Source organism: Oncorhynchus kisutch, unplaced genomic scaffold (genome assembly GCF_002021735.2).
Source record: "Oncorhynchus kisutch isolate 150728-3 unplaced genomic scaffold, Okis_V2 scaffold3444, whole genome shotgun sequence".
NCBI lineage: Eukaryota > Metazoa > Chordata > Actinopteri > Salmoniformes > Salmonidae > Oncorhynchus > Oncorhynchus kisutch.
The window spans coordinates 363,070-375,490 of record NW_022265389.1 but is presented as its reverse complement, the minus strand read 5'-3'; the positions used below and the strand labels follow the sequence as shown (position 1 = coordinate 375,490).

The following is a 12,421-nucleotide window of genomic DNA, read 5'->3' as shown; positions in this document are numbered from 1 at the left end:
CTGGACTGGAGTTAGTGGGATGACGTCTGGAGTTAGTGGAGTTAGTGGGATGATGTCTGGAGTTAGTGGGATGATGTCTGGAGTTAGTGGGATGATGTCTGGAGTTACTGGAGTTAGTGGGATGATGTCTGGAGTTACTAGAGTTAGTGGGATGACGTCTGGAGTTACTAGAGTTAGTGGGATGACGTCTGGAGTTACTGGAGTTAGTGGGATGACGTCTGGAGTTACTGGAGTTAGTGGGATGACGTCTGGAGTTACTGGAGTTAGTGGGATGACGTCTGGATTTACTGGAGTTAGTGGGATGACGTCTGGAGTTACTAGAGTTAGTGGGATGACGTCTGGAGTTACTAGAGTTAGTGGGATGACGTCTGGAGTTAGTGGGATGACATCTGGAGTTAGTGGGATGACATCTGGAGTTAGTGGGATGACGTCTGGAGTTACTGGAGTTAGTGGGATGACGTCTGGAGTTACTAGAGTTAGTGGGATGACGTCTGGAGTTACTAGAGTTAGTGGGATGACGTCTGGAGTTAGTGGGATGACATCTGGAGTTAGTGGGATGACATCTGGAGTTAGTGGGATGACATCTGGAGTTAGTGGGATGACATCTGGAGTTAGTGGGATGACATCTGGAGTTAGTGGGATGACATCTGGAGTTAGTGGGATGACATCTGGAGTTAGTGGGATGACATCTGGAGTTAGTGGGATGACATCTGGAGTTAGTGGGATGACATCTGGAGTTAGTGGGATGACATCTGGAGTTAGTGGGATGACATCTGGAGTTAGTGGGATGACATCTGGAGTTAGTGGGATGACATCTGGAGTTAGTGGGATGACATCTGGAGTTAGTGGGATGACATCTGGAGTTAGTGGGATGACATCTGGAGTTAGTGGGATGACATCTGGAGTTAGTGGGATGACATCTGGAGTTAGTGGGATGACGTCTGGAGTTAGTGGGATGACGTCTGGAGTTAGTGGGATGACGTCTGGAGTTAGTGGGATGACGTCTGGAGTTACTGGAGTTAGTGGGATGCTGTCTGGAGTTAGTGGGATGACGTCTGGAGTTACTGGAGTTAGTGGGATGACGTCTGGACTGGAGTTAGTGGGATGACGTCTGGAGTTAGTGGAGTTAGTGGGATGATGTCTGGAGTTAGTGGGATGATGTCTGGAGTTAGTGGGATGATGTCTGGAGTTACTGGAGTTAGTGGGATGATGTCTGGAGTTACTAGAGTTAGTGGGATGACGTCTGGAGTTACTAGAGTTAGTGGGATGACGTCTGGAGTTACTGGAGTTAGTGGGATGACGTCTGGAGTTACTGGAGTTAGTGGGATGACGTCTGGAGTTACTGGAGTTAGTGGGATGACGTCTGGATTTACTGGAGTTAGTGGGATGACGTCTGGAGTTACTAGAGTTAGTGGGATGACGTCTGGAGTTAGTGGGATGACATCTGGAGTTAGTGGGATGACATCTGGAGTTAGTGGGATGACATCTGGAGTTAGTGGGATGACGTCTGGAGTTACTGGAGTTAGTGGGATGACGTCTGGAGTTACTGGAGTTAGTGGGATGACGTCTGGAGTTACTGGAGTTAGTGGGATGACGTCTGGAGTTACTGGAGTTAGTGGGATGACGTCTGGAGTTACTGGAGTTAGTGGGATGACGTCTGGATTTACTGGAGTTAGTGGGATGACGTCTGGAGTTACTAGAGTTAGTGGGATGACGTCTGGAGTTAGTGGGATGACGTCTGGAGTTAGTGGGATGACATCTGGAGTTAGTGGGATGACATCTGGAGTTAGTGGGATGACATCTGGAGTTAGTGGGATGACATCTGGAGTTAGTGGGATGACATCTGGAGTTAGTGGGATGACATCTGGAGTTAGTGGGATGACATCTGGAGTTAGTGGGATGACATCTGGAGTTAGTGGGATGACATCTGGAGTTAGTGGGATGACATCTGGAGTTAGTGGGATGACGTCTGGAGTTAGTGGGATGACGTCTGGAGTTAGTGGGATGACGTCTGGAGTTAGTGGGATGACGTCTGGAGTTAGTGGGATGACGTCTGGAGTTAGTGGGATGACGTCTGGAGTTAGTGGGATGACGTCTGGAGTTAGTGGGATGACGTCTGGAGTTAGTGGGATGACGTCTGGAGTTAGTGGGATGACGTCTGGAGTTACTGGAGTTAGTGGGATGCTGTCTGGAGTTAGTGGGATGACGTCTGGAGTTACTGGAGTTAGTGGGATGACGTCTGGAGTTACTGGAGTTAGTGGGATGACGTCTGGAGTTAGTGGGATGACATCTGGAGTTACGGAAGTTAGTGGGATGACGTCTGGAGTTACTGGAGTTAGTGGGATGATGTCTGGAGTTACTGGAGTTAGTGGGATGACGTCTGGAGTTAGTGGGATGACGTCTGGAGTTAGTGGGATGACGTCTGGAGTTACTGGAGTTAGTGGGATGCTGTCTGGAGTTAGTGGGATGACGTCTGGAGTTACTGGAGTTAGTGGGATGACGTCTGGACTGGAGTTAGTGGGATGACGTCTGGAGTTAGTGGAGTTAGTGGGATGATGTCTGGAGTTAGTGGGATGATGTCTGGAGTTAGTGGGATGATGTCTGGAGTTACTGGAGTTAGTGGGATGATGTCTGGAGTTACTAGAGTTAGTGGGATGATGTCTGGAGTTACTAGAGTTAGTGGGATGATGTCTGGAGTTACTAGAGTTAGTGGGATGACGTCTGGAGTTAGTGGGATGACATCTGGAGTTACGGAAGTTAGTGGGATGACGTCTGGAGTTACTGGAGTTAGTGGGATGATGTCTGGAGTTACTGGAGTTAGTGGGATGACGTCTGGAGTTAGTGGGATGACGTCTGGAGTTAGTGGGATGACGTCTGGAGTTAGTGGGATGACGTCTGGAGTTAGTGGGATGACGTCTGGAGTTAGTGGGATGACGTCTGGAGTTAGTGGGATGACGTCTGGAGTTAGTGGGATGACGTCTGGAGTTAGTGGGATGACGTCTGGAGTTAGTGGGATGACGTCTGGAGTTAGTGGGATGACGTCTGGAGTTAGTGGGATGACGTCTGGAGTTACTGGAGTTAGTGGGATGATGTCTGGAGTTACTGGAGTTAGTGGGATGCTGTCTGGAGTTAGTGGGATGACGTCTGGAGTTAGGTGGATGACGTCTGGAGTTACTGGAGTTGGTGGGATGATGTCTGGAGTTACTGGAGTTAGTGGGATGATGTTGACCTGCTGTTCAAGTGAAACGCTGTAAGCAGCTGTGATTAACTGGGTTTCAACCAGTGTTTACCTGCTGAGATCAAGCCTAGGTATTTTTGGGGGGATGGAAAACAGTTTCAGCTGAAGTTACTCATTAACCTATGTTGCACATCTGTCCCATTCAGACTCACATACTTAGTAAAAGTACAGGAGTCAGACACTGTGGTCATTTAGTCAGTGTGAAGCTGAGCGGGTCGTCGTGCAGAGCTTTTTTAATAGACATTACGTGGTGTATGTGCTGTGGTCATGTATGGTTCAGGAGGTAGAGCGTGGGGTTCGCAACGCCAAAGGTAGTGGGTTCAATTCCCGTTGGGGCCAATGTATGACTTTAAATTGCTTTGGATAAGAGAGTCTGGCATATATCACCATTATCCTGTATATTCTCACCAGTGTGACACTGTGTGTGGTGTTGGGAGCACTCCAGGACAGATCCTTCAGCCTTGTTCTCACACAGTGTGTTCTGGGTGGGGGTCCCTGGTCGGAGGGTCTTCAAGCCCAGCTCAGAGCAGTTCCTGTGAGGCACACATGGCTCGCTGGCAGACATCCGGCTGGAGAACAGGCCCTGCGGACACGCCTCACACGCTGTGTCTATCTCTGGTGTACCTAGGAGAGAAGAACACAAAACAAACTTCCAATTTATGACACCTGACCGAGATCATTTCTTTCTTTTATTTTTTTTACAGGTGGGGATCATGTTTTTATCACAATCTGAGAGAAATTGCTCTTTTCACATCAAGCCTCTTCAGGTTATACATTTCCAATATGTCAAGTTACAAGTTGTGGTACGTCGTTCTCATCACAAAGCAGCAGTGGAAGTGTGGAGTTTCTGTGGCATTGTTTAGAGAGGAGTAAACTACTAACGGTGCTATAACGCTATCTACCACATCCTGTTTTAGATCAGAGAAGAAGTGAGAATCGGAGACTGTATAAGGTCCTTCATTCATCCAGTATGATGATATTTGACAGAGATGACAAGGCATATTTGCGTGAAAACAGATGACATGATGACAAAGCGTGTGACAAGGCATATTTGTGTGAAAACAGATGACAGGTTGACAAAGCGTGTGACAAGGCATATTTGTGTAAGTACATTAACTAATAGGTCTATATGAAATGACTAGTTATTACTACAAGTGACCAGCATAGCATCTTCACTAGGTCATAGATCCTCAGGTTGACAAGCCATACAGTGGTCATAGATCCTCAGGTTGACAAGCCATACAGTGGTCATAGATCCTCAGGTTGACAAGCCATACAGTGGTCATAGATCCTCAGGTTGACAAGCCATACAGTGGTCATGGATCCTCAGGTTGACAAGCCATACAGTGGTCATTGATCCTCAAGTTGACAAGCCATGCAGTGGTCATAGATCCTCAGGTTGACAAACCATACAGTGGTCATAGATCCTCAGGTTGACAAGCCATACAGTGGTCATAGATCCTCAGGTTGATAAGCCATACAGGCCATTTGGAAAGTATTCAGACCACTTAACTTCTTCTACATTTTCTTAGGTTACAGACTTATTATTTTCTCAATCTACACACAATACCCCATAATGACAAAGCAAAAAACTGTTTTTTAGAAATGTTTGCAAATGTATAAAAACTACATAAAAACTGAAATATGACATTTACATAAGTACTCAGACCCTTTACTCAGTACTTTGTTGAAGCACCTTTGGCAGTGATTACGGCCTGGAGACTTCTTGGGTATGACGCTGCAATCTTGGCACACCTGTATTTGGGGAGTTTCTCCCAGTCTTCTCTGCAGATCTTCTCAAGATCTGTCAGGTTGAATGGGGAATGACACTGCACAGCTATTTTCATTGTCTCTTCAGAGATGCCCGGGTTTTGGCTGGGACCCTCAAGGACATTGTCCTGTTGGAAGGTGAACCTTCACTCCAGTCTGTGGTCCTGAGCGCTCTGGAGCAGGTTTTCATCAAGGATCTCTCTGTACTTTGCTCTGTTCATCTTTACCTCAATCCTGACTAGTCTCCCAGTCCCTGCCGCTGAAATAAATCCACACAGCATGATACTGCCACCACCATGCTTCACCGTAGGGATGGTGAACGCTTGGCATTCAGGCCAAAGAGTTCAATCTTGGTTTCATCAGACCAGAGAATCTTGTTTCACATGGTCTGAGAGTCTTTAGGTGCCTTTTGGCTAACTCCAAGCGGGCTGCCATGTGCCTTTTACTGAGGAGTGGCTTCCGTCTGGCCACTCTACCATAAAGGCCTGATTGGTGGAGCGCTGCAGAGATGGTTGTCCTTCTGAAAGGTTCACCCATCTCCACAGAGGAACTCTGGAGCTCTGTCAGATTGACCATTGGGTTCTTAGTCAGCTCCCTGATCAAGGCCCTTCTCCCCTGATTGCTCAGTTTGGCCGGGTGGCCAGCTCTTGGAAGAACCTTGGTGGTTCCAAACTTTTTACATTTAAGAATGATGGAGGCCACCTTGCTCTTGGGGACCTTCAATGCATCAGAAATGCTTTGGTAGTGTTCAGAATTTTAAAAATTATGACTACCCCATCTCTGTACCCCATACATTCAATTATCTGCAAGGTCTCTCAGTCAAGCAGTGAATTTCAAGCACAGATTCAACTACAAAGACATGGGAGGTTTTCCAATGTTTTCGTAAAAAGAAGGGAACCTATTGGTAGATGGGTAAAAATATCCCTTTGAGCATGGTGCAGTTATTCATTACGCTTTGGATGGTGTATCAATACACCCAGTCACTACAAAGATACAGGAACCCTTTCCAACTCAGTTGCCAGAGAGGAAGGAAACTGCTCAGGGATTTCACCAATGGTGATTTTAAAACAGTTACAGAGTTTAATGGCTGAGATAGGAGATAACTGAGGATGGATCAACAACACTGTAGTTACTCCAGAAATAATAACATAAAGGACTGAGTGAAAATAAAGAAACATTTCCAGAATAAAAAATATTCCAAACATGCATCCTGTTTGCAATTAGGCACAGAAAAATACTGAAAAGAATGTGGCAAAGCAATTAACTTTTTGTCCTGAATACAAAGCGTTATTCAATCTTCATATTTTCAAGGAAGATGGTGGCTGCATTATGTTATGGGTATGCTTGTCATCGACAAGGACTAGGGAGTTTTTTTGGGGGGGGAAAATAAACCGAATAGAGCTAAGCAAAACGTGGTTCAGTCTGCTTTCCATCAGACACTAGGAGACAAATTCACTGTTCAGCAGGACAAGGACAAATATACAATCCAGGTGTGCAAAGCTCTTGGAGATGTCACGATCGTCGTATGAAGTGGACCAAAATGCAGAGTGGTATGTGTTCATGATGATTTTTAAAATAAAAGAAAGCACTGAACACTGAATACAAACTATACAAAACAATAAACGAATAACGACCGTGACGCTACAATGAGAACTGTGCTGAACACAAGCAACTAACATAGACAATCACCCAACAAACAAACAGTGAAACCCAGGCTACCTAAGTATGATTCTCAACCAGAGACAACTAATGACACCTGCCTCTGATTGAGAACCATACTAGGCCCGAAACATAGAAATCCCCAAAATCATAGAAAAACAAACATAGACTGCCCACCCCAACTCACGCCCTGACCATCCTAAATAATGACAAAACAAAGGAAATAAAGGTCAGACAGGAGACTTGTTCAGAAAAGACTGTAAAAAGCTGTAATCGCTGTCAAAGGTTATTCTGACATGTATTGACTCAGCGGGTTGAATACTTCATTAATCAAGATATATTAGTGTTTTATTTTACATTAATCCAAAAAAAAATCTATATTTGAATTGTTCTTCCACTTTGACATTACAGAGTATTTTGTGAGGTTCATTGACTAAAAATGTACAATTAAATCAATGTTAATCCACAATTTGAAACAAATTAGGTAGGTAGGAAACATCTTCCAGCCCCAGTCTAACAGTCTGATACAGACTCAGGTAGGAAACACCTTCCAGTCCCAGTCTAACAGTCTAACACAGACTCAGGTAGGAACCACCTTCCAGTCCCAGTCTAACAGTCTGATACAGACTCAGGTAGGAAACACCTTCCAGTCCCAGTCTAACAGTCTAACACAGACTCAGGTAGGAAACACCTTCCAGCCCCAGTCTGTCTGATACAGACTCAGGTAGGAAACACCTTCCAGCCCCAGTCTAACACAGACTCAGTTAGGAAACACCTTCCAGCCCCAGTCTAACACAGACTCAGGTAGGAAACACCTTCCAGTCCCAGTCTAACTGTCTAACACAGACTCAGGTAGGAAACATCTTCCAGCCCCAGTCTGTCTGATACAGACTCAGGTAGGAAACACCTTCCAGACCCAGTCTGTCTGATACAGACTCAGGTAGGAAACACCTTCCAGCCCCAGTCTGTCTGATACAGACTCAGGTAGGAAACACCTTCCAGCCCCAGTCTGTCTGATACAGACTCAGGTAGGAAACACCTTCTAGCCCCAGTCTAACAGTCTGATACAGAGACAGAGAGGAAATATGGAGCTGATCCTGTCTAACTGTCTCCAATAGAATCTGACATGTCTCTATTCATCATCTCTAACTGAGACGTTCAACAGACTATTGAAACTCAAACTCTGTCCAGAAACAAAACCCTCCACTCCTCTCCACTCTTCTCCTCTCTTCTCCCCTCCTCTCTTATCCTCTCTCCTCCCCTTCTCCCATCCTCTCCTTTCCCCTCTCCTCTCCTCTTCTCCCATCCTCTCTTCTCCTCTCTCCTCCCCTCTCTCCTCCCCTCTCCTCTTCTTTCCTCCGACTCTCTTCTTTCCTTCCCCTCTCCTCTCTCTCCCAGCCTCTCCCCTCCTCTTCTCATCTCCTCTCTCCTCTCCCCTCTCATCATCTGGCCTGGAATACATCTGAATCCCAAACCAAGACTGAAGGCTGAGGAACGTTATAATTAAAAGGAGGGGAAGGAGGCCAACGAGAACAACGGACAAATGACAAAGTCAAAGATCTTGATCCTGCTAAGCTTTGTCTGTGTCCCAAATGGCACCCTATTCCCTATATAGTGCACTATTTTAGACGAGGGCACATAGGGCTCTGGTCAAAAGTAGTGCACTATATAGGGACATGTGAGACATAACCTATCTGAGTGAGCTGACAGGAGAGGAGAGATCCTGGTGATGATGACAGCCAGGCAGCAGAGTTATTATGTCTGATGAAAAGGCCTGCCACTCACAGCTCTGCCTCTGTCTGGTCCTCCGCCAACACACTCAGTACTATCAGTGGGCTCTCATAGAGAACAGAACAGGTCAGGACCATACAGCAGTGGATTCTGGGTAATGGAGAGTACAGTACTATTATATTGTAGACTGATTAGACCTACCACAGGCTGAGTAAACACTTCCCCCCCTCTGAGGACATGGGCTGACCAGGAATAACATTTGCAAACCATTATGTATGAGTATATAACTGGAAGTACCAATCAAAAGCAGTTAAAACAGCAGTTAAAGAATGAACAAGATCCTTCAGCACCACCGCTTCATTTGCAACATAAAACAAAAAACAACAACATTTCAGTCAATCAATTCATTCAGTCATTGGTTGATTGTAATAACAACATAGATGACCTACCTAGAGCAGTCACGCCGAAGCCAGGTGGACAGGACGTGTGTTTGATGCAGAACTCCACCACCAGGTGGTAGCCTGGGATACACTCACACAGCTGGTCGTGGGTTCTGTTACACTCCTGACTGACCAGCTGCCTCTCCTTGCAGACGGTCGTGCAGTATTGGCAGCTGTCGCCCCAGTGCCAGTGTTCTGAGAAGGACCGGTCGGGGCACGGCGAGCAGGCGGTGGGGGTTTCGGCGGTACAGTGGGTCAGGACGGCCGTACCGGGCGGACACTGGTCACACAGGAGGAGTTCAGAGGTCAAGGGGTCGTAGTGCTGGTACTTAGGGGGTGGGACCTCGTGGAACGCCCAGGAGAAGGAAATGGCGAAGAGCTGTGGAGAAATAGAGAGGGGGGGGGGGAAGAGAGATAGTGGGGAAATGAAAGAGAGAACAGAGAGAGAAGAGGGAGAGAGAGATATAGAAAGATAAAGACAGAGTCAGAGAACAGAGAGAGGAGGGAGAAGAGTTGAGAACAGAGAGAGGAGGAAGAAGAGTTGAGAACAGAGAAAGAGAGAAGAGGGAGAGAGAGAGGTGAAAAAGAGAGACAGAAAGGGAGAGAGAACAGAGAGGAGAACCACCAGATTAGACAGAGCGAATGTTTACAGCCTATCTGATGCCAGAGAAACTAAGCGTTCAGGCTTTTTGTGATTGACCGGGTGTAACCCAAGCCTGGGGTGATTGACTGAGTGACTAAGTGTTATATGAAGTCAGAAACCAGGCAGGACTAAATAGAAGCGTGTCTGTGATTGACAGTGTAAAGCAGCAGTAAGCAAGGCAGCAGCCTTCACCGCTGTGGCCCAGATGTCAATTCTCCCTCCGGGGACTTCCCCTACCTCCCCTACGCCACTGTCATGAAAAACACTGTATCCAGTCAGCAATGTCCCTCAGAATCTCCTGCAGAACTGTATAGGCCTTGGCCTGGGGTGACCTATACTGGCCTGGGGTGACCTATACTGGCCTGGGGTGACCTAAACTGGCCCGGCCTGGGGGGACCTATACTGGCCCGGCCTGGGGTGACCTATACTGGCCCGGCCTGGGGTGACCTATACTGGCCCGGCCTGGGGTGACCTATACTGGCCCGGCCTGGGGTGACCTATACTGGCCCGGCCTGGGGTGACCTATACTGTCCTGGGGTGACCTATATTGGCCCGGCCTGGGGTGACCTATATTGGCCCGGCCTGGGGTGATCTATATTGGCCCGGCCTGGGGTGGCCTATACTGGCCCGGCCTGGGGTGGCCTATACTGGCCCGGCCTGGGGGGGCCTATACTGGCCTGGGGTGACCTTTACTGGCCCGGCCTGGGGGGACCTATACTGGCCTGGGGTGACCTTTACTGGCCTGGGGTGACTTTTCTGTCCTGGCCTGGGGTGACCTATAATGGCCCGGCCTGGGGGGACCTATATTGGCCCGGCCTGGGGCGACCTATATTGGCCCGGCCTGGGGCAACCTATAGGTTATATTGGCCTGGGGAGACTTATACTGGCCTGGAGTGACCTTTACTATCCTGGCCTGGGGTGACCTATACTGTCCTGGCCTGGGGTGACCTATATAGGCCTGGGGTGACCTGTGCTGGCTGCATGCCAAATAAACATGGAGCATGGAGACTGAAAACCTAGGGAGTAGACTGATTTCCCAAGGCCCTCCTCCCTTCCCTTCCTTCCCTTCCCGTCAGTCTCCAGACCAAATCCAGCTAAATCCTTACTGTAAACTGTTATCTAAATCCTTACTGTAAACTGTTATCTAAATCCTTATTGTAAACTGTCAGCTAAATACCTTACTGTAAACTGTTGAACCCATGGAAGTTACTTGTTTTACTCCCGGGAAATGCCCCTGTGCATTCTGTATATGGAAGTTCTGGAATAAAGACATTGTTGAACTTTTGACCTTTCACCATTCAGTTGGAAGTCACCATTCAATGACATTCTGCTACAGAGCTCTAGACCAAAATTACACGCTGCTCTGTCGCCCATAATTACAATGTTCTGATCATCTGAAGGGAAGTCACATTGGATGACTCCTGTGGCCGTTCGCCAGCTGAGAGGGAACACAGCTGGAGTGTGTACATCCCCTCAATCAGACAGAGGCTTAGTGGCTCGGCGGTCTTAAGGCGCTGCATCTCAGTGCTTAGAGGCGTCACTACAGACCCTGGTTCGATTCCAGGCTGTATCACAACCGGCCGTGATTAGGAGTCCCATAGGGCGGCGCACAATTGGCCCAGCGTCGTTAGGGTTTGGTCGGAGTTGGCTGTCATTGTAAATAAGAATTTGTTCTTAACTGACTTGCCTAGTTAAATAAAAATATGGCTTCCTATGTAGTGCACTACTTTTGACCAGAACCCATAGGACTATATAGGGAATAGGGTGCAATTTGGGACGCATTAAGAGTTTACTAGTGTATTACACAGTAGTCAGTCAAGGAGATGTTATTCTGCTCGTCAGTGTCCAAACCGCTGAATGACACGAGAATTGAAATCAGGGCAGGAGCGTGATTTAAAAGACTAAATACTACTTCCTCTAACTAACTCAGGCTATGGAGCAGGATTTAAAAGACTTCCTCTGACTAACTGAGGCTATGGAGCGGGATTTAAAAGACTTCCTCTGACTAACTCAGGCTATGGAGCAGGATTTAAAAGACTTCCTCTAACTAACTCAGGCTATGGAGCAGGATTTAAAAGACTTCCTCTGACTAACTCAGGCTATGGAGCAGGATTTAAAAGACTTCCTCTAACTAACTCAGGCTATGGAGCGTGATTTAAAAGACTTCCTCTGACTAACTCAGGCTATGGAGCGGGATTTAAAAGACTTCCTCTGACTAAAGTGCTGTCGCCTAAATGGCTTTCCATATTCAACCTAAACCACCATCTACCCCCGGAGGGATGACAGACAGTCATTTCCATGTGTATCATTTCCCTGCATTAAGCACTGAGGAGGAACACACCCAGCAGCTGACTGAGAGGAACGCATTGGAGGACCTAGGCTACGTCCCAAATGGCCCCCATATTCCCTGTGTAGTGCACTATATAGGGAATAGGGTCCCCATAGGGCTCTGGTCAACAGTAGTGCACTATATAGGGAATAGGGTCCCCATAGGGCTCTGGTCAACAGTAGTGTACTATAGAGGGAATAGGGTCCCCATAGGGCTCTGGTCAACAGTAGTGCACTACATAGGGAATAGGGTCCCCATAGGGCTCTGGTCAACAGTAGTGCACTATATAGGGAATAGGGTCCCCATAGGGCTCTGGTTAACAGTAGTGTACTATAGAGGGAATAGGGTCCCCATAGGGCTCTGGTCAACAGTAGTGCACTACATAGGGAATAGGGCCCCCATAGGGCTCTGGTCAACAGTAGTGCACTATATAGGGAATAGGGTCCCCATAGGGCTCTGGTCAACAGTAGTGCACTATATAGGGAATAGGGCCCCCATAGGGCTCTGGTCAACAGTAGTGCACTATAGAGGGAATAGGGTGCCATTTAAGACACAGACCTAGGTAATGTCCCAACTATCTCTCCTTCCTCCTAAAGTGTGCACTTGTTCAC

At 47.4% G+C, this 12,421-nt stretch overlaps 1 protein-coding gene across 1 annotated transcript in view; it reads right to left on the bottom strand.

Annotated features, from left to right (window-relative positions):
* The window catches only part of LOC109885033 (tumor necrosis factor receptor superfamily member 11B), a 29,021-nt gene that overhangs the window by 6,839 nt on the left and 9,761 nt on the right, over positions 1-12,421 (bottom strand). The window contains exons 2-3 of the mRNA XM_031820517.1: positions 8,848-9,217; positions 3,647-3,862 (exon numbers count right to left, since the gene is read on the bottom strand). Coding sequence (XP_031676377.1) covers positions 3,647-3,862; positions 8,848-9,217 — 586 coding nt within the window. The remainder of the gene's footprint in view (positions 1-3,646; positions 3,863-8,847; positions 9,218-12,421) is intronic.